This window comes from Mya arenaria, chromosome 1 (assembly GCF_026914265.1).
Source record: "Mya arenaria isolate MELC-2E11 chromosome 1, ASM2691426v1".
NCBI classification, from domain to species: domain Eukaryota; kingdom Metazoa; phylum Mollusca; class Bivalvia; order Myida; family Myidae; genus Mya; species Mya arenaria.
The window spans coordinates 19660331-19683286 of NC_069122.1; the positions used below are offsets into that span (position 1 = coordinate 19660331).

A 22956-nucleotide genomic window follows, 5' to 3' on the forward strand; every position below is an offset into this window, starting at 1 on the left:
ATGGTGATGTTTTAAAAAAAATTCGTAAAATTGAAAAGTTTCCAGCAGGTAGTTGGGCAGATAGACTCAATAAATTACTTGGATTTTATTTAAACCGTGGATATAAAGGCAATAAGAGAACTTGCCTTCTAGTTTTTAAAGATGAATTCCTGAAACAAAATATAGGGTAGGGTTGAATGATTTTATGAAATTTTTGCAAATTCGTCTTATCTTTAAAACCTTCTTTGGCTGACTTGAAGTGTTTTGGCATGTGACGTCATTTTCTTCAAATATTTTACATAGTTAATCATTTGGAAGAAAAGATTAGCTAATATATGTCGCTTTATTTTTAATATTTTTTTCTTTATTTGTTTCCAGTTTTAGTACAATGATGCTTTTTATTATGAAACTCTATGATCGTACAGTTTAAAGCATTTTATTTTATAAGGCAGACTGTGTGTGATGCTCATAGTTTCAAACAATGCATCGTATCTTTGAAAAGTTTTTGCATTAGGTGCTCTGAATTGTATTTCTCCGTCTGCAGATAGACTTGAGATCTCTAATCATTGAAGTACTTGGGGTTTACCTATACGTTTATTATTATTTGTTTTATTATTAAGTTTCCTAAAGTTAATGCATTGTTGGGATAAGAGTGAGTATTTTTGCACGTAAACTGGTTTTAACCCCCAGTAAATTTACATTTTACTGACCGTTCCAAGGCGGTACCTAACAATCCTTGATAAACAAGAATATCAAAACACGACGTGTATACTGGTTCATGAAGAACTATATATACACGATGTGTTTCTTGGACTATTCAGTAGTATAAATACACGATGTGTTTCTTTGTGTCTGTATAACTATAAATACACGAGATGTGTCCTGGTTTATGTAGAAATATAAATACAGGATTGGTCTATAGGTTAAAAAAGAACTTTAAATACACGAGATGTTTCTTGGTATATGTAGAACTATAAATACAGGATTGGTCTATTGGTTAAAAAAGAACTATAAATACACGAGATGTTTCTTGGTATATGTAGAACTATAAATACAGGATTGGTCTATTGGTTAAAGAAGAACTATAAATACACAAGATGTGACCTGGTTTATGTAGAACTATAAATACAGGATTGGTCTATTGGTTAAAAAAGAACTATAAATACACGAGATGTTTCTTGGTATATGTAGAACTATAAATACAGGATTGCTCTATTGGTTAAAGAAGAACTATAAATACACGACGTGTTTCTTGGTATATGTAGAAATATAAATACAGGATTGGTCTATTGGTTAAAGAAGAACTATAAATACACGACGTGTTTCTTGGTATATGTAGAAATATAAATACAGGATTGCTCTATTGGTTAAAGAAGAACTATAAATACACGACGTGTTTCTTGGTATATGTAGAAATATAAATACAGGATTGGTCTATTGGTTAAAGAAAAACTATAAATACACGATATGTTTCTTGGTATATGTAGAACTATAAATACAGGATTGGTCTATTGGTTAAAGAAGAACTATAAATACACGACGTGTTTCTTGGTATATGTAGAAATATAAATACAGGATTGGTCTATTGGTTAAAGAAAAACTATAAATACACGATATGTTTCTTGGTATATGTAGAACTATAAATACAGGATTGGTCTATTGGTTAATGAAGAACTATAAATACACGACGTGTTTCCTGATTTATTTAGAAATATAAATACAGCATTGGTCTATTGGTTAAAGAAGAACTATAAATACACGATATGTTTCTTAGTCTATGTAGAACTATAAATACACGATATGTTCCTTGGTCTATGTAGAACTATAAATACACGATATGTTCCTTGGTCTATGTAGAACTATAAATACACGAGATGTTCCTTGGTCTATGTAGAACTATAAATACACGAGATGTTTCTTGGTGTATGTAGAACTATAAATACACGATATGTTTTTCTTGGTGTATGTAGAACTATAAATACACGATGTGTTTCTTGGTCTATGTAGAACTATAAATACACGATGTGTTTATTGGTGTATGTAGAACTATAAATACACGATATGTTTCTTGGTCTATGTAGAACTATAAATACACGATATGTTTCTTGGTCTATGTTGAACTATTAATACACGATGTGTTTCTTGGTCTATGTCGAACTATAAATACACGATATGTTTCTTGGTCTATGTTGAACTATTAATACACGATGTGATTCTTGGTCTATGTCGAACTATAAATACACGATATGTTTCTTGGTCTATGTAGAACTATAAATACACGATATGTTTCTTGGTCTATGTTGAACTATAAATACACGATGTGTTTCTTGGTCTATGTAGAACTATAAATGGACGATATGTTTCTTGGTCTATGTTGAACTATAAATACACGATGTGTTTCTTGGTCTATGTAGAACTATAAATGGACGATATGTTTCTTGGTCTATGTAGAACTATAAATACCCGATATGTTTCTTGGTCTATGTTGAACTATAAATACACGATATGTTCCGTGGTGTATGTAGAACTATAAATACACGATATGTTTCTTGGTCTATGTTGAACTATAAATACACGATGTGTTTCTTGGTCTATGTAGAACTATAAATGGACGATATGTTTCTTGGTCTATGTAGAACTATAAATACACGATATGTTCCGTGGTGTATGTAGAACTATAAATACACGATATGTTTCTTGCCAAGTTGGTCTATGTAGAACTATAAATACACGATGTGTTTCCTGGCTGAATATGTTGACATATACACTCATTCTCAAATTCTCAGCCATTTTATTGTCACAGGTATATTCACGCAATTTCCGCCACTTAAAACGATGTAAGGAGCTAAATAGTTAATATATATATATCTTAAGCAAAATATGTTGCCTTAATTTTGACGTATAAAAAGTACAAATATAACACCAAATGGCATAATATATCTGTACTAATAGTATCATATTATACCCCCTTGAAATATGAACTGTCACATGCTGAGCGCTTAAGTTAGTAGGCATTTTACTCATTAATCTATCAATGGCAGGCCTATAAACGCTACTTTTTTGTATAAATGAATGTTCTGAAACACAATAAAAGTAACAAGATAAGTATAAGCCACTTTTTTTTCTTTCTTTTTTCAATTGTTCTGCTGTAACGAGATTCTTGTATTTTACGTGATTTTTCTATTATGCAGTTCTATGGCATCTTAAAGATTAGAATAGCTCTAATGTTATACTGTCATTTTGATGAGGTGTTATAGTGCCTTCAACAAATAAGTAAATGTTTGAGAAAAATGTTATCAAAATTATTATTATACATGTCTATTTCAGGTCCTTCTAATGTGGGGTATTTTTTATTGTATCCTTACGTGACGTGCATATTCCCTATATCTAAGAACTTTGATCCGTCAGAATTTGCTTTTAGATATATCCCCATTCTCATGATCTGCGTTTACAATCAAATACTGACAAACTATGATAAAAAACACAAACTATACAAATGTTAATGCATTTTATTTTACGTGAAGTATCTTTACGTGACATGTTTTTAAACATGTGCATATAAAAGCGAGACGACAACGACAAAATTGTTCGTTTAAAATTTATTATGACGTCATAGAATGTTTACATCCGCCATTTCTTCGAATTCACGGACAAACCGCTCAAGAATGGAAAAATCGATCTGGTAAGTTTGTTTAACTATGGTGCTTTATTTGCTATTTGCTATAACTAAGGAAAACTTGTATTTCATATCAATAAGTGTGTGGTTTTATTAGGAAATATTTCGAAATTGATTTGTTGTTTTTTTGTAAATTATAGGATAGACCATAATTATTAGAGGGTGTGGCTGGTTATTTGTGTCACGTAAAATACAATACAGTGTCACGTAAAATTCTAACTTATATATTAGAAAATTTTGTTCTTTAGCGTTACACAATCTATACTGTAAATGTTAAAAAATCTTCTTCTTTTTCTTATCTTCAATATTTTTAGAATAAAATTTGCGAAATAAGATAGTAAAATAGACAATTTGACGTTACAATACGATAAGCACAATCCATATTTTTATTTTAAAACATAATAATAAATTCATTATAAAGGTATGTAATGATGATGTGTCAATATGAAAACATGATGCTGTACAATTTTAGAGATATATATTATAGATACAATTAAATACAATCAACACAGTTAGCAAGACAACAAAAGCATCAGGCGGTGGAAACCAACAGGACGGGGAACCAGATAAGACGACAATTACATCAGAAAACACAGAGATAGGCATTAATGTTGATGACATTAGAACAGGGGAGTTCATAGCGTCAATGTATGACAACGATGCATATGTTGGCAAGGTCACTGATATTGACGAGGGGTTATCTGAAGTATCATTCTTGGAGAAGGGGTCTAAAGTGAAGGATTGTTTGAAATGGCCTAAAAAGCACGATAAAATATGGGCAGAACCCTCTGATATACTGTGTAGAGTTGAAGAGCCCACGTCAACCGGCAGGGGAAACCGATTCTTTAAACTCAGTAGTAAGGACGTTGCAAGGGTAGACGATGCATTGAAGAACAAACAGTTGTCTTTTACGTGACAATTATTAAGCCTGCGAATAGAGCGTGTTTTGATAACTGTTCTACTTTTATGATCATCAGACATCTGCAAGAGCCATGCAATGCTTTAGCGATGTTGTAAAAACATTTTTGTTCTCCAATTTGTTATTTTCAAGTTAGATTTACAATGATGTTATAATGTACGTATTTTACGTGACAAACGTATAAAGTATATAAAATCATATCTCTGAGAAAGAGATGAGTATATGACAATTGTTTTAAGTTTATGTTTTATTTTTAATGTACAAATGTGACAAAAAGCATTTATGGTGAATTTCTTATTCAGTGTACAATTGGATGATTCTTGTATGTTCTTCTGTGTTAAAATATCATTAGACACAATTCATATATTTAATAAGAAAATCATTGACAGTTTTAATGACGGTTATATGAATTCAGACTGCTTTGTTATTCAAATAGTTAATGTTGACCTGTTAATAAACGTTGATATAAACTCATGTTTTTATTTCAGAACTTCTGCCCTCCGTATTGGCATAAAATTTGAGGATGAGTGATAGGATGACCAGTAAAGCTGGAATCGGTCGAAGTAGCAACCGAATATACCGGCTACATACTCCAGCCTGCCACTCTCCACGAATCTGGGGGACACCGCGGGGATCCCGCATGTTTCCAGCCGCCGCTTGTTTGTGGTGAGGGTGATGCTAGATGCGTATCTGCCGCCCGTCAACTCCGCACGCTCTATCCATTCGTCCTCTCCAAAATAGTACGTGGGTGTCCACGATTGGTTGGTTGAACATTTGTCATTCCAGAATCCGTGCTTAGATGCCCACACTCCGTTGTACTGGACCTGCAAGGCAAGCAGGTACTGCCCGCACTGCATTTTTAAGGCGCTGATACGTCCGTGGTTCCAGGAGGCAGAGTCGTTGAATCGGACGAGCCCGTTGTAGGGGCCGCTGTGGCCGAGTACATGACCCCCTACCGCCTCATCTAAAACACATCATATTTTGTTATTGTTTTTTTTCAATTAAGGGGCGCTTTAATGTTGTTTATTTGTGCATAATTTACTTGTCTTTTTATCTATATACATTCATTCTATTTATTTAAGCTGAACGAAGAAATAACACAAACGAGTAAATGTAATGAGAGTTATTTTTTTAGTATCTCCAAATCACAGCTTAAACATGCAAAAGGTAATGTTTTCAAATAACAACGAAAACTCCAATTATTGTACCTGGTTGTACTATTAAATTATTTTTGTTCTATTGTGAAAAGGAGTCCAAACTATCATTAAAAGCTGCACTAGCACAGATTTACAGTTTTTACAACTTATTTATTTTATGTCTTGGAATGAGTCAATTTTCGCGTAAATATCTGCAAACCAGTGATATATAAGACTGCTGACAAAGGATCAGATTACCGATTTTCATATTTCTGTTCGAAAATTAATGTTTTACGGCAAAAAGCGTTACTAACGCTTTATAAGAAAAATGCATAAAACATCAATTTTTGAACGTAAATATTAAAATCTTCGATCTGATTTTTATCAGCAGTCTAATGCTGTCCATGCATTTTCACATAAATCGGCTAGTTCCAAGATGTGAGAGTGCAGTTTTAAGTAACGTCAGAATGATACAACCTCATATGCAAACAGCTGTCATGCAGTCATGCAAACGTAAACGTTTGAAAATCTTCAACAAACAGTGTTTAAGATGAATAATGACGTCATACCTTGGTAGGATGACCAATGAAGCCGGAATTGGTCGAAGTAGCAGCCAAATATCCCTGAGACGTACTCCAGCCTGCCACTCTCCACGAATCTGGGGGACACCGCGGGGATCCCGCATGTTTCCAGCCGCCGCTTGTTTGTGGTGAGGGTGATGCTAGATGCGTATCTGCCGCCCGTCAACTCCGCACGCTCTATCCATTCGTCTTCTCCAAAATAGTACGTGGGTGTCCACGATTGGTTGGTCGAACACTTGTCATTCCAGAATCCGTGCTTAGATGCCCACACTCCGTTGTATTGGACTTGTAAGGCAAGCAGGTACTGGCCGCACTGCATTCGTATGGCGCTGATACGTCCTTGGTTCCAGGAGGCAGAGTCGTTGAATCGGACGAGCCCGTCGTAGGGGCCGCTGTGGCCGAGTACATGACCCTCTTCTACTGCAGATTGTTGAACATCTAAAACACATTATATTTTGTGATTTTTATAAAAACAGCCGCTTTGATATAATTTGATGGTTTGTACATCTTTACTGATGTAGTTGTTTTAACAATGAACATGTATTCTATGTGATTTTAGCTGAACGAGATAACAACACAAATAATATAATAAAAGCTTGAAGCCTAAATACATTCTCATTCATCAGAGGTTTGATAATGACAAATTTGGGGTACGCATAGAATCATCATCCTGGTGTATATGAAACGACAATGCCCTAAACACCGCTCGACTACAACTGGAAATTTGCAAAAGAAATACACGACCATTCTTGAGCAATTGTTGTACAGGTCAATTAAAAACTATATATGTGCATTTTGTCACTGGTAATATGTGTACGAAGTATTATGCGAATAGTTTGACACCGTTTTTAGTTACATCTGAATGTTTAAAATCAAATTTATTATACTAAACTATACATGTACGTAATGTTCTGCTTTAAAACATACATAATTTGTTGAGTAATAAGACGGAGGCAGTACAGTATATTTTATGGTTTTAACATGTGCGTGTAATGGACTTTATGCACCATGGGGGGCGACAAAGAATGGCCCACAGTATTCCATTCGGAACTCCTCGGACATTTTTATCGAAAACAACCTCGGATGTATGCCGGTACATCAGTAGAAGTAGTTCGTAAATTTTTGAATTATCGTTAATTAAATTTAGTGTTTTAGCTTGTATTTATTGATCTAAGTTTAAATAGATTGCCAGTGAAGTGTATTATTGCAAACATGATTAAGATTCCCAAGAGTTTTAAGTCATTAAGTTTAACTGCTAAATGAAATTACTACGCAATCTACTTGCAGTGGACTTTAACATACCAATTTCTGCGTATGCAAACCGTCCATATACATCCGAGGTTGTTTTTGATAAAAATGGCCGAGGAGCTCCGAATGACAGTATCCATGTACTGATGCGTTCTACTTACTTGTTACTTGCGATGGAATATTAAAATAGCCGTCACTTCCGTAACCGTAGCTGATCCTGACTCCGCTCACTGAATGACTGAGTGAGCACCAGGACATGATTTGGCTGCTTCCCATCGTTCTTCCCTTCCCAACCTGTAGATTGTCATGTCAGACATAAATATGCTAGTAAATACGATCATACCGGTGTTCCGAAATACATATTGCATATTGTGCACTTCTTTTCGGCGTAGCTGTATCAGATTGGATTCGAACTAGATCATTTAACAATAAGGAATTGTATGAATTTAAAGAGCGGTTTTATTTTAAATACCCAGCAAATGAAACAAACGTTTTTTAAACAGCCCAAAGGAGAGTGCAGCATTGTTTCTTGAATGCAGCGTGAAAACTTTTTGGTGCCATTTGAAGCGAGCAATGATTTATTTCGATTTTAAATAATGCAACAAGACAAAATTTTCATGGTGCCTAAGACGACGACCTTTAACAAAAAATGTTTCCATACGGGTACTTTTTTATCTTTACTCGTGGGCGAGATGAGGATTTCAAGAATGACCAAATATTTGGATCTACTAATCTTGGGTGGGAGAAAAAAATGTCGTGTTGAATTATTATTTATATTAAGCATACAACACAGATTATAACATCATCGTCGTGTATCTCTTTTTGAATATATTTCTTCTTTTTTATCCAATGCCCAAGTTTCAATAAGCATTTTCATGTAGTAAAGGTGTGCTTCTTAACATAATTTTACTTCCATTTTTGGAGTAACAGTATTCGAGTTTACGATAATATCATGTATATATGAAGCGCATGCGCAGTGGACGTGCTCGATTAAGAGGGTTTCACATACAATGCATTTATTGACCTACCTTGACACATCCCCCAGACCACGTGACCCAGAACCAATTGTAAGAACTGGATGACAGCACAGCGCCCTGAAAATGATATTTGTCACGTGTTTCATTATTGAATATTATCGAATGTCACTGTAGGCATATTAACTTGGGTAAATGCATAAAGTGTATTGGAAAAGTCATTATAAATGGCTGAAATAACTCGAAACACTTTTACCAATTAATGTCACGGAAACTTCACCAATTGTAATTGCAAATCAAGTTCATTTTATTACTGGTCTAAATCTACAATGTGTTTGTAAACACCTCCAAACCCGATAAATTTAGAAACACACCTTGTACGTGGAGAATCTCGGTCCCTGTTGTTTGTTTCGGATGGCTGACCGACTGTTACCCCACCCACCAAGCACAATCTCCACAATGTCATTGTTGTAGTCACTCTGGCTCTTCTGAAGAAGGATGTGTGCGTCGTTCTTGCCTAAAGAAGACACATGTCCCGAAACAGGTTTAAATAAAAAAGAATACACTTTTTGCAATTAAGAGTCAGAGTAGATCAAACCAGGGTCCATATTCAATTACTTTTGAGCCTGAGTTAATGACTGAGTTTATTTTTTTCAAAATATCTACAATATTCCTATTTTGATTTATATATCACAAAATATGTGTGCCTGGTCGAAGAACAGCACTTTTGAACATATTTGCTCCTTTAAACTCATTTTCTAAAAAAAAAGAATGTTTTTCTGAGCCTGAGTCCCCAACTCTGGGTGTTAATGGTTATTGGCCAAGGGTTATATTCTGTCTATGCACTATGTTCCACATCATAACAATGCCAACACATGTGTGCTTTCTCTAGATAATTTTCCAGGCGAGTACAGGTATTTGTTCATTTACCTTATTTCATTGTATAACTTGACAAATTCATGTTCATTGGGTACGAGTGAGATACGAGAAATTAATTACCCTTTTAAAAAACAAATAAGTTGTGAACAAAATCAAATGTATGCATTTGCAATTGTTAATCACATACCAAAGGTATTTACACGTGTTTTCATGGCCTGCTTCATTCAAGGGGGGGGGGGGGGGGGGGGGGGGGGCGTAATTTCGTTTTATGCAAACCTTAAGTGAGAAAAATGTTTCATGGCAAACAAAATGGCGGATTTAGAATGAAAAGTACCGATTCAGGTACCAACTTTTGCCTGGTCAAAAAAAACATGTTTCCATCGACATCTTAGTTTGGTATCATAACTTTAAAGATAAAAAAGTTATTAAACAGATTGTGGCTGAGGAGGGAATGTTAACATATATGCCATATTTGCCGAGAAAATACGAAAACTTGTTAATAAAATCAACATGTTTATTTGTACCAGGAAAAAGTTGGTACCTGAATCGGAACTTTTCATTATAAATCCGCCATTTTGTTTGCCATGAAACATTTTTCTCACTTAATGTTTGCATGAAACGAAATGCGTCCCCCCTTGCTTATTTGAATATGGAATCGCTCGTGTGAAGTGTTCGTCACACCCATGAGTAAACAATTTTCATATACATGAAGATATATTTCAACCACTGACATACCTTTTGCTTGGAGTATGAATCCAGATATGTGGCTGGTGTCTAGAGTGCCGTCCGACACAGGGTTAAACTGCGTGTAGTCCACCCTACCTGGTAGATACTTGCATTTATACTCACGACCTGTAATAACGACTTGTGATTAACGACTAGTTATCAACGCCGATCAATTTAATTTATTTTTCAGTTTTAATGAACATTTGATTCTCATATAAGTTTACTTAAAATGGTTGCCTTTGCAAGGTATTGCGGGTGGCACCCCTCCCTCCTACCCACTGGAATAGAAAATACCGCTTTATTGTTTTATTTTGTTTTCTCTTGTCGTTTCTAACAATTATTCGTTTACACTAACACATACATAAAATTGGGTATGCCCGTTATGGTAGAGTTAAAATTCTGATGTTATTCAGATTTTTTTTTAAAGTTTAGACATTATTAGTACCTAAATCATACATTGCGTACAATTAATAATTATGAACTAATTTTTGTTGTACTTTCTTTAGTTGCAATGTTAACTAAGCTCCATGCATATTTTTTCCTGATTGACAAGTATAATTTTTGGATGATTAACGTCTGCTTCTGCGTACGTCGGAGGGTCCTTACTAGGAGGTCAACTGACACGGTATTCGTAGCCTTATCGCTATCGGTGTGGTATCAATTGTTCATGGTTTACATGCACATGTGTTGTAAACTATTCGTTTCTCGGACCGGAGTGGGCCTTCCTAACCAGCAAGACTACATAAAACTTTAGCTACAAAATAGGACCGGAAAAAGGCAATATCAGTTATAGACCGCATAAAATTTCTAAGTATATTTCAATATTTACGCTGCTTATCCGTACAATTCTTTAAGGAATTAATTGCGGAATTGATGTCATTATCGGGATATGAACGCAATTAGGCTGGTTAAAGTGGGTGGAGTCCGAAGGATAATAGTTATGCGACTTAAATATTTGATAAACGTATTAGAGGCGGTAGGCTTAAATTATTAAAGTGTATCGGAATACACTCCCTAGCTAAATTGTTTGTATATGTTCTTCGAAACGGTTACACTATTGACGATTACTTGTAAAGAAAAGTCAGTTCATGCCTGTAATTTGTTGTGTTTCTTTCTTGTTTTTCTCATGGAATCAAGCGTGCTCTATTAGCGGATTCCAGGTAACCTATCCTGGCACGGAATCCGGCGTACAAAACGGAGAAAGACACCCTAAGTATTTTTACAATATTGAATTAACGTCATACTATAAGCAATGGTCGAAGTGGCCGACTGAAAGTTGTTCGCATTTCGCATTGAAAAGAGGGGAGAAATGCAGTAATGCGCGAGGTGCGTACGCGGTTGTTTTCAGCTATAAAAGTAAAGTGTTTGTTTATTATAGTGTCACCCCTCTTAGTTAAGGGCCAGCCCGTTGGGCTTATGAGACACCTTCATTCGTGAACATCTTTACCCCGATTCCTTATCCCAAATGCCAGGCGCCTGGCAGGAAGGCAATCGGTACCCCTCGATTTAACTAGCTGCTGGGTCGGCAACCGGCCATGTCAGAACAAGCCCCTTGTGAGACTCGAACCTTCGACCTCCCGCTCCGTAGGCGGAAGCCTCAACCACAAGGCCACGGAGACGGTATATGTTGTTCCCAGTATAAAAATGTTATCCCAAAAGTTTGCGGAATTCAAGTTTGACTATATCAAAACGCCTATAAGGCTGGACCTTGCCATTTTGCCGATGTAACATTTGTTTACTAACCCAACCCCACCCAAAAGCCAACAAAAAATAAATAAAAATAAAAAAAATGAATAAATAAAATAAAAAATAAATAAATTAATAAATAAATAAACGAACGAACGAACGGACGGACGGAACGAACGACCGAACGAATAAACAAACAAACAAGCAAACGCAATAAATATTGAAACAAATAAATAAAAATGAAATAAAAAATAATAATGCTTATCATACTAATATCTAATATTTTACGTAATACTGCATGTTCATAATACTGCATATTAGTGTAAATAAAATAATATTAAGTAAAATAAATCTTTCTTAAATCAATGTTCTTTTTAAAAGGCATACCTGATGTTAAAGCCGAAACTGCACATACAGCAAACAAAAATAAAGCGTTCATTTTTGTCACTTTTCCAAATGTGTTCACAATAACCTCGTCCTGTGTTATGTTTGGTACTTGTTGACAGCATCCTTATATTTATAGCACTTGGCTAAGCCGGATACACGTGCTTTTTATTCAATTTTAACCTGTACTTTAGATTTTTAATATCACCAAATCTCTTCTTAGAAGACTGAATAAAATTAACACGATTTCTCATGTGTCAAGTGTGGTTAATTCAGGTTTTATGGGATGTGACATTTGTTCATTGACTTTGTGAGTAATGTGAAACAAAACAAAAAAATGGTTAAGTTGAAATTGGATGTTCAGCTTTGTGATATTCTTCTTCCTTTATTGACATATAACAAATGCGGTTGATAATTCAGTGCTTGCCTGAATTGAAAAAAGGCCCCCTTTGTTTAAATAAGTGTTGACTTTTAATATTCGAAGATTAATAAAATTGACTAGATCGTCAATATAATTTGAATTTGTGAGCGATCGAGTCCTTAAAGAAATATTTTGAAAACTTGATTGACTATTCAATTGTTATATGTGAGCAGGTCTCTTTAAGAAACATATTGAAAAACTTTATCTACAATACAATTATTATATGTGAGCGAGTCCCTTTAAAAACATATTGAAATTTTGATCTACAATACAATTATTATATGTGAGCGAGTCCCTTTAAAAAACATATTGAAATTTTGATCTACAATACAATTATTATATGTGAGCGAGTCCCTTTAAAAAACATATTGAAATTTTGATCTACAATACAATTATTATATGTGAGCGAGTCCCTTTAAAAACATATTGAAATTTTGATCTACAATACAATTATTATATGTGAGCGAGTCCCTTTAAAAACATATTGAAATTTTGATCTACAATACAATTATTATATGTGAGCGAGTCCCTTTAAAAAAAACATACTGAAATTTTGATCTACAATACAATTATTATATGTGAGCGAGTCCCTTTAAAAACATATTGAGAACTTGATCTACAATACAGTTATCATATGTGAGCGAGTCCCTTTAAAAACATATTGAAATTTTGATCTACAATACAATTATTATATGTGAGCGAGTCCCTTCAAAAAAAACATACTGAAATTTTGATCTACAATACAATTATTATATTTGAGCGAGTCCCTTTAAGAAACATTTTGAAAACTTGATCGCCAATAATATTATAATTTGTGAGCTAGTCCTTTTAAGATTCATTTTGTAAACTTGATCGCCAATAATATTAATAATATTATGATTTGTGGGCTAGTCCCTTTAAGACTCATTTGGAAAACTTGATCGCCAATAAAATTATAATTTGTGAGCTAGTCCTTTTAAGACTCATTTTGTAAACTTGATCGCCAATAATATTATAATTTGTGAGCGAGTCCCTTTAAGACTCATTTTGAAAACTTGATCGCAAATAATATTATAATTTATGAGCGAGTCCCTTTAAGACTCATTTTGAAAACTTGATCGCCAATAAATTATGATTTGTGAGCGAGTCCCTTTAAGACTCATTTTAAAAACTTGATCGCCAATAATATTATAATTTGTGAGCTAGTCCCTTTAAAACTCATTTTGAAAACTTGATCGCCAATAATATTATAATTTATGAGCGAGTCCCTTTAAGACTCATTTTGAAAACTTGATCGCCAATAAATTATGATTTGTGAGCGAGTCCCTTTAAGACTCATTTTAAAAACTTGATCGCCAATAATATTATAATGTGTGAGCTAGTCCCTTTAAGAAACATTTTGAAAACTTGATCGCCAATAATATTATAATTTGTGAGCTAGTCCCTTTAAGAAACATTTTGAAAACTTGATCGCCAATAATATTATAATTTGTGAGCTAGTCCCTTTAAGAAACATTTTGAAAACTTGATCGCCAATAATATTATAATTTGTGAGCGAGTCCTTTAACAACATGCAGCCTACTCTTGCGTCACCATTTTACACCGTCACAAGTTCACAAAAATCACATTACCTACGTTTTTACTTTGGTTAAAACGGACCTTATTTGTTGTTTACTTAGAAGGTATTAAACATTGCTATGAATTCCATGAACCACCTTACAAAACAATACTGTTATTATGTTTGAACTGAGGGCAGGCAAATGCGTGGTCGCTTTCGGCATTACAATTATTTCTTGTAACACCTTTCAGATAAGTACAAAACCTTAATGTGATTTTAAGTTGATATTTTCTAAATATTTGAGGTTTATGTTAATAGTACTGTTACTATTCAAAATTAAATCTCGGTATTGGATAATCCAAAATAAAACATGCTAATTCTGAACAGGTACGCGTTTGAAAAAGGCTGATTTTTTTATCAACTCACCGTGCAGGGATAAATATTTATAAAAGTGCCAGAAGGATGAAAACGATTAACGATAAGACCCTTGCTAATTGAAGATATAGTAACAAAAGAAATTAATAAAAAGTACAACTTCAAAATAAAAAAACCCTCCCCAATTGGATTCAAAATTTTGTTCAAGTCACTCTTGGGAATGTGACGGGGTCAATCCATAATGCAGCTAAATATTTGGCGTGGGCAGACCTTTATAAACCAAACAACAACATATTCCGGCAGGCATTTATCCGGTCTTCAGAGTGGTGATAGCAGAAGCTTATTTTGAACGCCTTTATCAGGTCATTACAAGAGATACTAGCAGATGTCTATCCAGCAGGCCTTTATCCGGTCATCACAAGACGTGATAGCAGAAGCTTATTTTGCAGGCCTTTATCGGGTCATCACAAGAGGTTATAGCAGATGTCTATCCAGCAGGCCTTTATCCGGTCATCACAAGACGTGATAGCAGAAGCTTATTTTAAGGCCTTTATCCGGTCATCACAAGAGGTGATAGGTCATCACAAGGGGTGATAGCAGATGTCTATACAGCAGGCCTTTATCCGGTCATCACAAGGGGTGATAGCAGAAGTCTATCCAGCAGGCCTTTATCCGGTCATCACAAGGGGTGATAGCAGAAGTCTATCCAGCAGGCCTTTATCCGGTCATCACAACGGATGATAGCATATGTCTATCCAGCAGGCCTTTATCCGGTAATCACAAGGGGTGATAGCAGATGTTTATCCAGCAGGCCTTTATCCGGTCATCACAAGGGGTGATGGCAGATGTCTATTCAGCAGGCCTTTATTTGGTCATCACAGGGGGTGATGGCAGAAGTCTATCCAGCAGGCATTTATCCGGTCATTACAAGGGGTGATGGCAGAAGTCTATCCAGCAGGCATTTATCCGGTCATCACAAGGGGTGATGGCAGAAATCTATCCAGCAGGCCTTTATCCGGTCATCCGAAGGGGTGATGGCAGAAGTCTATCAAGCAGGCCTTTATCCGGTCATCACAAGGGGTGATGGCAGATGTCTATCCAGGAGGCCTTTATGCGGTCATCACAAGGGGTGATGGCAGATGTCTATCCAGCAGGCCTTTATGCGGTCATCACAAGGGGTGATGGCAGATGTCTATCCAGCAGGCCTCTTTGCGGTCATCACAAGGGGTGATAGCAGATGTCTATCCAGCAGGCCTTTATCCGGTCATCACAAGGGGTGATGGCAGATGTCTATCCAGCAGGCCTTTATGCGGTCATCACAAGGGGTGATGGCAGAAGTCTATACAGCAGGCCTTTATGCGGTCATCACAAGGGGTGATGGCAGATGTCTATCCAGCAGGCCTTTATGCGGTCATCACAAGGGGTGATGGAAGATGTCTATACAGCAGGCCTTTATGCGGTCATCCGAAGGGGTGATGGCAGACGTCTATCCAGCAGGCCTTTATGCGGTCATCCGAAGGGGTGATGGCAGACGTCTATCCAGCAGGCCTTTATGCGGTCATCACAAGGGGTGATGGCAGATGTCTATCCAGGAGGCCTTTATGCGGTCATCACAAGGGGTGATGGCAGATGTCTATCCAGCAGGCCTTTATGCGGTCATCACAAGGGGTGATGGCAGATGTCTATCCAGCAGGCCTCTTTGCGGTCATCACAAGGGGTGATAGCAGATGTCTATCCAGCAGGCCTCTTTGCGGTCATCACAAGGGGTGATAGCAGATGTCTATCCAGCAGGCCTCTTTGCGGTCATCACAAGGGGTGATAGCAGATGTCTATCCAGCAGGCCTCTTTGCGGTCATCACAAGGGGTGATAGCAGAAGTCTATCCAGCAGGCCTCTATGCGGTCATCACAAGGGGTGATAGCAGAAGTATATCCAGCAGGCCTCTATGCGGTCATCACAAGGGGTGATAGCAGAAGTCTATCCAGCAGGCCCTTATCCGGTCATCCGAAGGGGTGATAGCAGAAGTCTATCCAGCAAGCCCTTATCCGGTCATCCGAACGGTTGATAGCAGAAGTCTATCCAGCAGGCCCTTATCCGGTCATCACAAGGGTTGATAGCAGAAGTCTATCCAGCAGGCCCTTATCCGGACATCCGAAGGGGTGATAGCAGAAGTCTATCCAGCAGGCCCTTATCCGGTCATCCGAAGGGGTGATAGCAGAAGTCTATCCAGCCGGCCCTTATCCGGTCATCCGAAGGGGTGATAGCAGAAGTCTATCCAGCAGGCCCTTATGCGGTCATCCGAAGGGGTGATAGCAGAAGTCTATCCAGCAGGCCCTTATGCGGTCATCCGAAGGGGTGATAGCAGAAGTCTATCCAGCAGGCCCTTATCCGGTCATCCGAAGGGGTGATAGCAGAAGTCTATCCAGCAGGCCCTTATCCGGTCATCCGAAGGGGTGATAGCAGAAGTCTATCCAGCAGGCCCTTATCCGGTCATCCGAAGGGGTGATAGCAGAAGTCTATCCAGCAGGCCTTAATCCGGTCATCACAAGGGGTGATAGCAAATGTCTATCCAGCAGGCCTTTATCCGGTCATCACAGGGATGATAGCAGATGTCTATCCAGCAGGCCTTTATCCGGTCATCACAAGGGGTGATAGCAGATGTCTATCCAGCAGGCCTATATCCGGTCATGACAAGGGGTGATGGCAGATGTCTATCCAGCAGGCCTTTATCCGGTCATCACAAGGGGTGATAGCAGATGTCTATCCAGCAGGCCTATATCCGGTCATCACAAGGGGTGATGGCAGATGTCTATCCAGCAGGCCTATATCCGGTCATGACAAGGGGTGATGGCAGATGTCTATCCAGCAGGCCTTTATCCGGTCATGACAAGGGGTGATGGCAGATGTCTATCCAGCAGGCCTTTATGCGGTCATCACAAGGGGTGATGGCAGATGTCTATCCAGCAGGCCTTTATGCGGTCATCACAAGGGGTGATGGCAGATGTCTATACAGCAGGCCTTTATGCGGTCATCACAAGGGGTGATGGTAGATGTCTATACAGCAGGCCTTTATGCGGTCATCACAAGGGGTGATGGCAAAAGCCTATCAAGCAGGCCTTAATCCGGTCATCACAAGGGGTGATGGCAGATGTCTATCCAGCAGGCCTTTATGCGGTCATCACAAGGGGTGATGGCAGATGTCTATCCAGCAGGTCTCTTTGTGTTCATCACAAGGGGTGATGGCAGATGTCTATCCAGCAGGCCTCTATACGGTCATCACAAGGGGTGATAGCAGAAGTCTATCCAGCAGGCCTCTTTGCTGTCATCACAAGGGGTGATAGCAGAAGTATATCCAGCAGGCCTCTATGCGGTCATCACAAGGGGTGATAGCAGAAGTCTATCCAGCAGGCCCTTATCCGGTCATCCGAAGGGGTGATAGCAGAAGTATATCCAGCAGGCCCTTATCCGGTCATCCGAAGGGGTAATAGCAGAAGTATATCCAGCAGGCCCTTATCCGGTCATCCGAAGGGGTGATAGCAGAAGTCTATCCAGCAGGCCCTTATCCGGTCATCCGAAGGGGTGATAGCAGAAGTCTATCCAGCAGGCCCTTATCCGGTCATCCGAAGGGTTGATAGCATAAGTCTATCCAGCAGGCCTTAATCTGGTCATCACAAGGGGTGATAGCAAATGTCTATCCAGCAGGCCTTTATCCGGTCATCACAGGGATGATAGCAGATGTCTATCCAGCAGGCCTTTATCCGGTCATCACAAGGGGTGATAGCAGATGTCTATCCAGCAGGCCTATATCCGGTCATCACAAGGGGTGATGGCAGATGTCTATCCAGCAGGCCTATATCCGGTCATGACAAGGGGTGATGGCAGATGTCTATCCAGCAGGCCTTTATCCGGTCATCACAAGGGGTGATGGCAGATGTCTATCCAGCAGGCCTTTATGCGGTCATCACAAGGGGTGATGGCAGATGTCTATACAGCATGCCTTTATGCGGTCATCACAAGGGGTGATGGTAGATGTCTATACAGCAGGCCTGTATGCGGTCATCACAAGGGGTGATGGCAAAAGCCTATCAAGCAGGCCTTAATCCGGTCATCACAAGGGGTGATGGCAGATGTCTATCCAGCAGGCCTTTATGCGGTCATCACAAGGGGTGATGGCAGATGTCTATCCAGCAGGTCTCTTTGCGGTCATCACAAGGGGTGATGGCAGATGTCTATCCAGCAGGCCTCTATCCGGTCATCACAAGGGGTGATAGCAGAAGTCTATCCAGCAGGCCTCTTTGCGGTCATCACAAGGGGTGATAGCAGAAGTATATCCAGCAGGCCTCTATGCGGTCATCCGAAGGGGTGATAGCAGAAGTCTATCCAGCAGGCCCTTATCCGGTCATCCGAAGGGGTGATAGCAGAAGTATATCCAGCAGGCCCTTATCCGGTCATCCGAAGGGGTAATGGTAGAAGTCTATCCAGCAGGCCCTTATCCGGTCATCCGAAGGTGTGATAGCAGAAGTCTATCCAGCAGGCCCTTATCCGACATCCGAAGGGGTGATAGCAGAAGTCTATCCAGCAGGCCCTTATCCGGACATCCGAAGGGGTGATAGCAGAAGTCTATCCAGCAGGCCCTTATCCGGTCATCCGAAGGGGTGATAGCAGAAGTCTATCCAGCAGGCCTTTATCCGGTCATCCGAAGGGGTGATAGCAGAAGTCTATCCAGCAGGCCCTTATTCGGTCATCCGAAGGGTTGATAGCAGAAGTCTATCCAGCAGGCCTTTATCCGGGTTTCCAGACATGCTTTTATCAGATCAACAGAAGGGGTATCATAAATGGTATCATAAAGATAATACTTCAATGTGTCCAAAGGCTGATAAATACGTTTAATTACTTGTTTCGTGAGTAAAACATTTTTCCTTATATATACCAGACAGCAAAGGCTAGACTTATTCACAATTGCGAATTTCAACAATTATACCGAACACCACAGGCTAGACTTAACATTTCTATATTTTATCAAAGACATCCGACATCACAAGCTACTCCACATAACAGAAAGCAACTTCACGTTTTACGAACAAGGCTTGTTATTTGCAGCAAACAATCAGGTCAATCGAAGAAAAAAAGCATTTTAATTGAACTGTGTCAGATGGAAGTCATATAACATGATTGCCGCTTTGTCCAATTTTGATAGCACCAGGAAACTGTTCCCAAAAAAACACGATTTCCAAACGACAGATAAAGTAGTAAACACAGCGCCAAAAACAAACGGGGTAGCAGAAATCAACTGTTAATCCTGGATAAAACTACCACCTGTATGTAGATAGCCTCGTTGACCACTATAATATCATACAATAGTTACGTGTAGGTGGGTTGGACCCAACTTAATCCACTAACGTGTGCTCGCTGCCAATAAAAAGGCGTCAAGTGACAAAACCAGACCGCCCACTACCTTCAATACCCATGCACGAACATCCCGTGCGTTTCCGCTTATATTCCTACGTCAAACGACAAATAACTAAAGCAGACGACGAATCGTCTTTTTTGAGACGGTAATTTTTTTATTTGTTCATAAAGAAGTGACGCGATAAAATTGGGAAAACAATTTTTAAGTCAGCTTTATCGGTACATGATAAGGGGAATTAGCTCAAGCGGTAAAGCGCTCGCTTAGCATGTGAGAGGTACCGGGATCGATACCCGGATTCTCCAATTGATTTTTTTTATCTTTTTAAAACTTAACATGATGAACAATTTATGTTTATTGCAATATCATAAGTTTAAAAATCGTTGCAATAATCGGAAAGATTAAACTAGATTAAACTAGACACCAGCTAGTAAATTTAATATTTCTAAATTTAACAAATGTATTCGACATCACAAGATACTTTCCATTTCAGAAAACAACAACACGTTTTAGATACATGACATTTTATTGGCAGCAAATACAAATAAAATGTAATATCTGATCATGTTATGAAATTGCTACAGTTTTTTCACAATTCGTTTCCTACTAAATTACTATTCATGAGCACCACAACCTATTCATTGGCACCACAACGTTCAGAAAATCTAGCATAGTGCAGCAAGTATAACAAATAAAGTTCTAAATTTTGTAACATGGCAACCTTTTGTCAATAAAAAAGCCACACATATGTAAGGAAAATGCTAAAACCTAGGGTACCAAAACACGAAAATCCATATTTTTACGTTGTCAACACTAACGTCTAGCAAGTTATGCAAGTGCTAGACGATCAGATATTACATTTTATTCAGAACTTTTACATTTAGAACAACTCATGGCCATTCCTATGTGGAACTACATTCTCCATTTTTTAAATTTACTCGTATAAACCTCTAAAAATGAAAAATAAGAAACCATACTCATTGTTTACATCCATATTCCACTCATTGGCACTATAACGGAAGACGCGTTGGAGCATTTTCAACACATAACAAAATGTTATGGCTCCAATGATTACCCGCCGTAAAATATACAGATTGATGTAAAAATGTTTTCTTATTGAAATTTGTCAGATGAAACTGACGTCACAGGGCTGCCGCTCTGTCCAATGAATTAACTGGAAACCGTTCCCCATAAACGCGATTTTCAAAGAACAGATAAAGTAAGAAATGCAGCTCCACAAACAGACAGGGTCACAGATATCATCCGAAACGAAACTAAATTATGCACCAGTCAATTGTTACCACCCACACCCCTGGGGCAGGTCCGGGGAATAGCGGGGAATTTAGCATTCGATCCAGCCAAGACCGGGTAAAATCCCCGCCCTGCGGGAACGAACTGCTGGTAAAATCCCCGCCAAATGCCCCCGCACCCAGGGAACCCTAGGAAAGGCCCATTCCCCGCTATTTTTGGTACGAAGACAAAACCACCGCATTCACCCGGCATTGCGGGGTCACCTGGAAGGTAAAAACACGACCCATTTCCCCGGCTATCCCTTGTATACCCCCGGACCTGAGGAGAGGGGGGGGGGGGGCGTGGTTATTTACAATATTTACACCTCAACTTCCATTCCTTAAATGCACTGCCTTTCGGCAATTGCGTTTATCAATCGATGAACGCAACATCTTCGGATATGTTCAGATCGCAATTCATCGCATAACAATTTACATTAAAATTATTGATATTTGTATTGTCTGTATTGTGTCAGCAGGTTCCGTAAAATATAAATAAACATTTTAGAAAGTGTTAGTTTATTACATTTTAAATGTATTGTTGCCATAAGTGATTCAATTTTACGTTTAAAAGTGATTTCAAGTAGTTGATCTTTTCCCGCGTTATTGTGACGTCATTTGAAAAAATGTTGCCGGTTACAGTCGTTCTATTTACAGACTGGGTAAGACAGGTTTAGTGAAAGGTTTTCTTAAATGAAATGAATTATTTTTATACACTCTGACCAGCCCAATTGCGTTCATACCCCGATATTGACACCAACCCCGCAATTCATTCCTTAAATATATGTCGAGTTAGTGGGACCCAAAATATTTCACTCTGCAAAAAGAAATCCCCGAGTGTCGAAACCTTTGTACGCTTATTAAACCCTAAGAGTGCTCGCATTGTATGTAAGGGGTACCGAGATTCTCCATATTATGATGATAATATAATATAGTATATTATTTCATGTTTTTCGATGAAATATGGAGTTTTGTGAGTGAAATAACAACAAAATTTGGTGAAAATGCAAAATAAGGGGTGAAAGTATCAACTTTCAGAACTACTACCTTATATATATATCTACGCTAAACGACAAATAACACAAGCAGACGACTAGTCGTCTATGTTGTAACGGTGAGAAATATATATACGATTTATTAGGAGTGACGCGATAATATATGTGAAGCATGTTTAAGCCAGAATATGTGAGGTGATAAGGGGAATTAGTCCGTCAAAACAAAGGGGAATTAGTAGAAGAACAATTAAATGCTGCATCTTTGGTCGTTTAAAACGTATTCAGTTTTGATATGTTCTTATATACTTACAATGCATCACGGAGTATGAGATGTTATTCTGTGACGTCATATCTCCGTCCACCGCTCGTAACGATATAAGGGCTACCGAGATCGATACCCGTAATCTCTATATAATGATGACAATACATCAAGATATAGTATAGTCTTTCATGTTTTTTCGATGAAATGGAGTTTTATCAGTGCAATAACAACAGTGAAAATATCAATTTGATATTTTCACTGCAAAAAAAGGAGTGAAAATATCAACTTTCAGAACTACTACCTTACATATACCTGCACGATTACCCCCGTGGGTTCCCGCAAATAGTCCTACGCCAAACGACAAATAAGTAAAGCAGACGACGAGTCGTCTATGTTGTAACGGTGAGAAATATGTTTGATAATAATAGGAGTGGCGCGATGATATATGTGAAATATTTTTAAGTCAGCATGCTTTCAAGATAA

General features: G+C 38.1%; 1 protein-coding gene across 1 annotated transcript; it reads right to left on the reverse strand.

The window, feature by feature from the left end:
* Positions 1 to 3570: 3570 nt before the first annotated feature.
* LOC128207975 (uncharacterized) lies at positions 3571 to 12322 on the reverse strand. Its single transcript, XM_052911245.1, has 7 exons — positions 12192 to 12322; positions 10128 to 10244; positions 8888 to 9030; positions 8568 to 8633; positions 7701 to 7833; positions 6280 to 6729; positions 3571 to 5538 (listed from the first exon to the last, which is right to left on the reverse strand). The coding sequence occupies exons 1-7, from the start codon at positions 12241 to 12243 to the stop codon at positions 5054 to 5056; spliced, it is 1446 nt and encodes a 481-aa protein (XP_052767205.1). The 5' UTR covers positions 12244 to 12322; the 3' UTR covers positions 3571 to 5053.
* Between the last annotated feature and the right edge of the window lie 10634 nt (positions 12323 to 22956).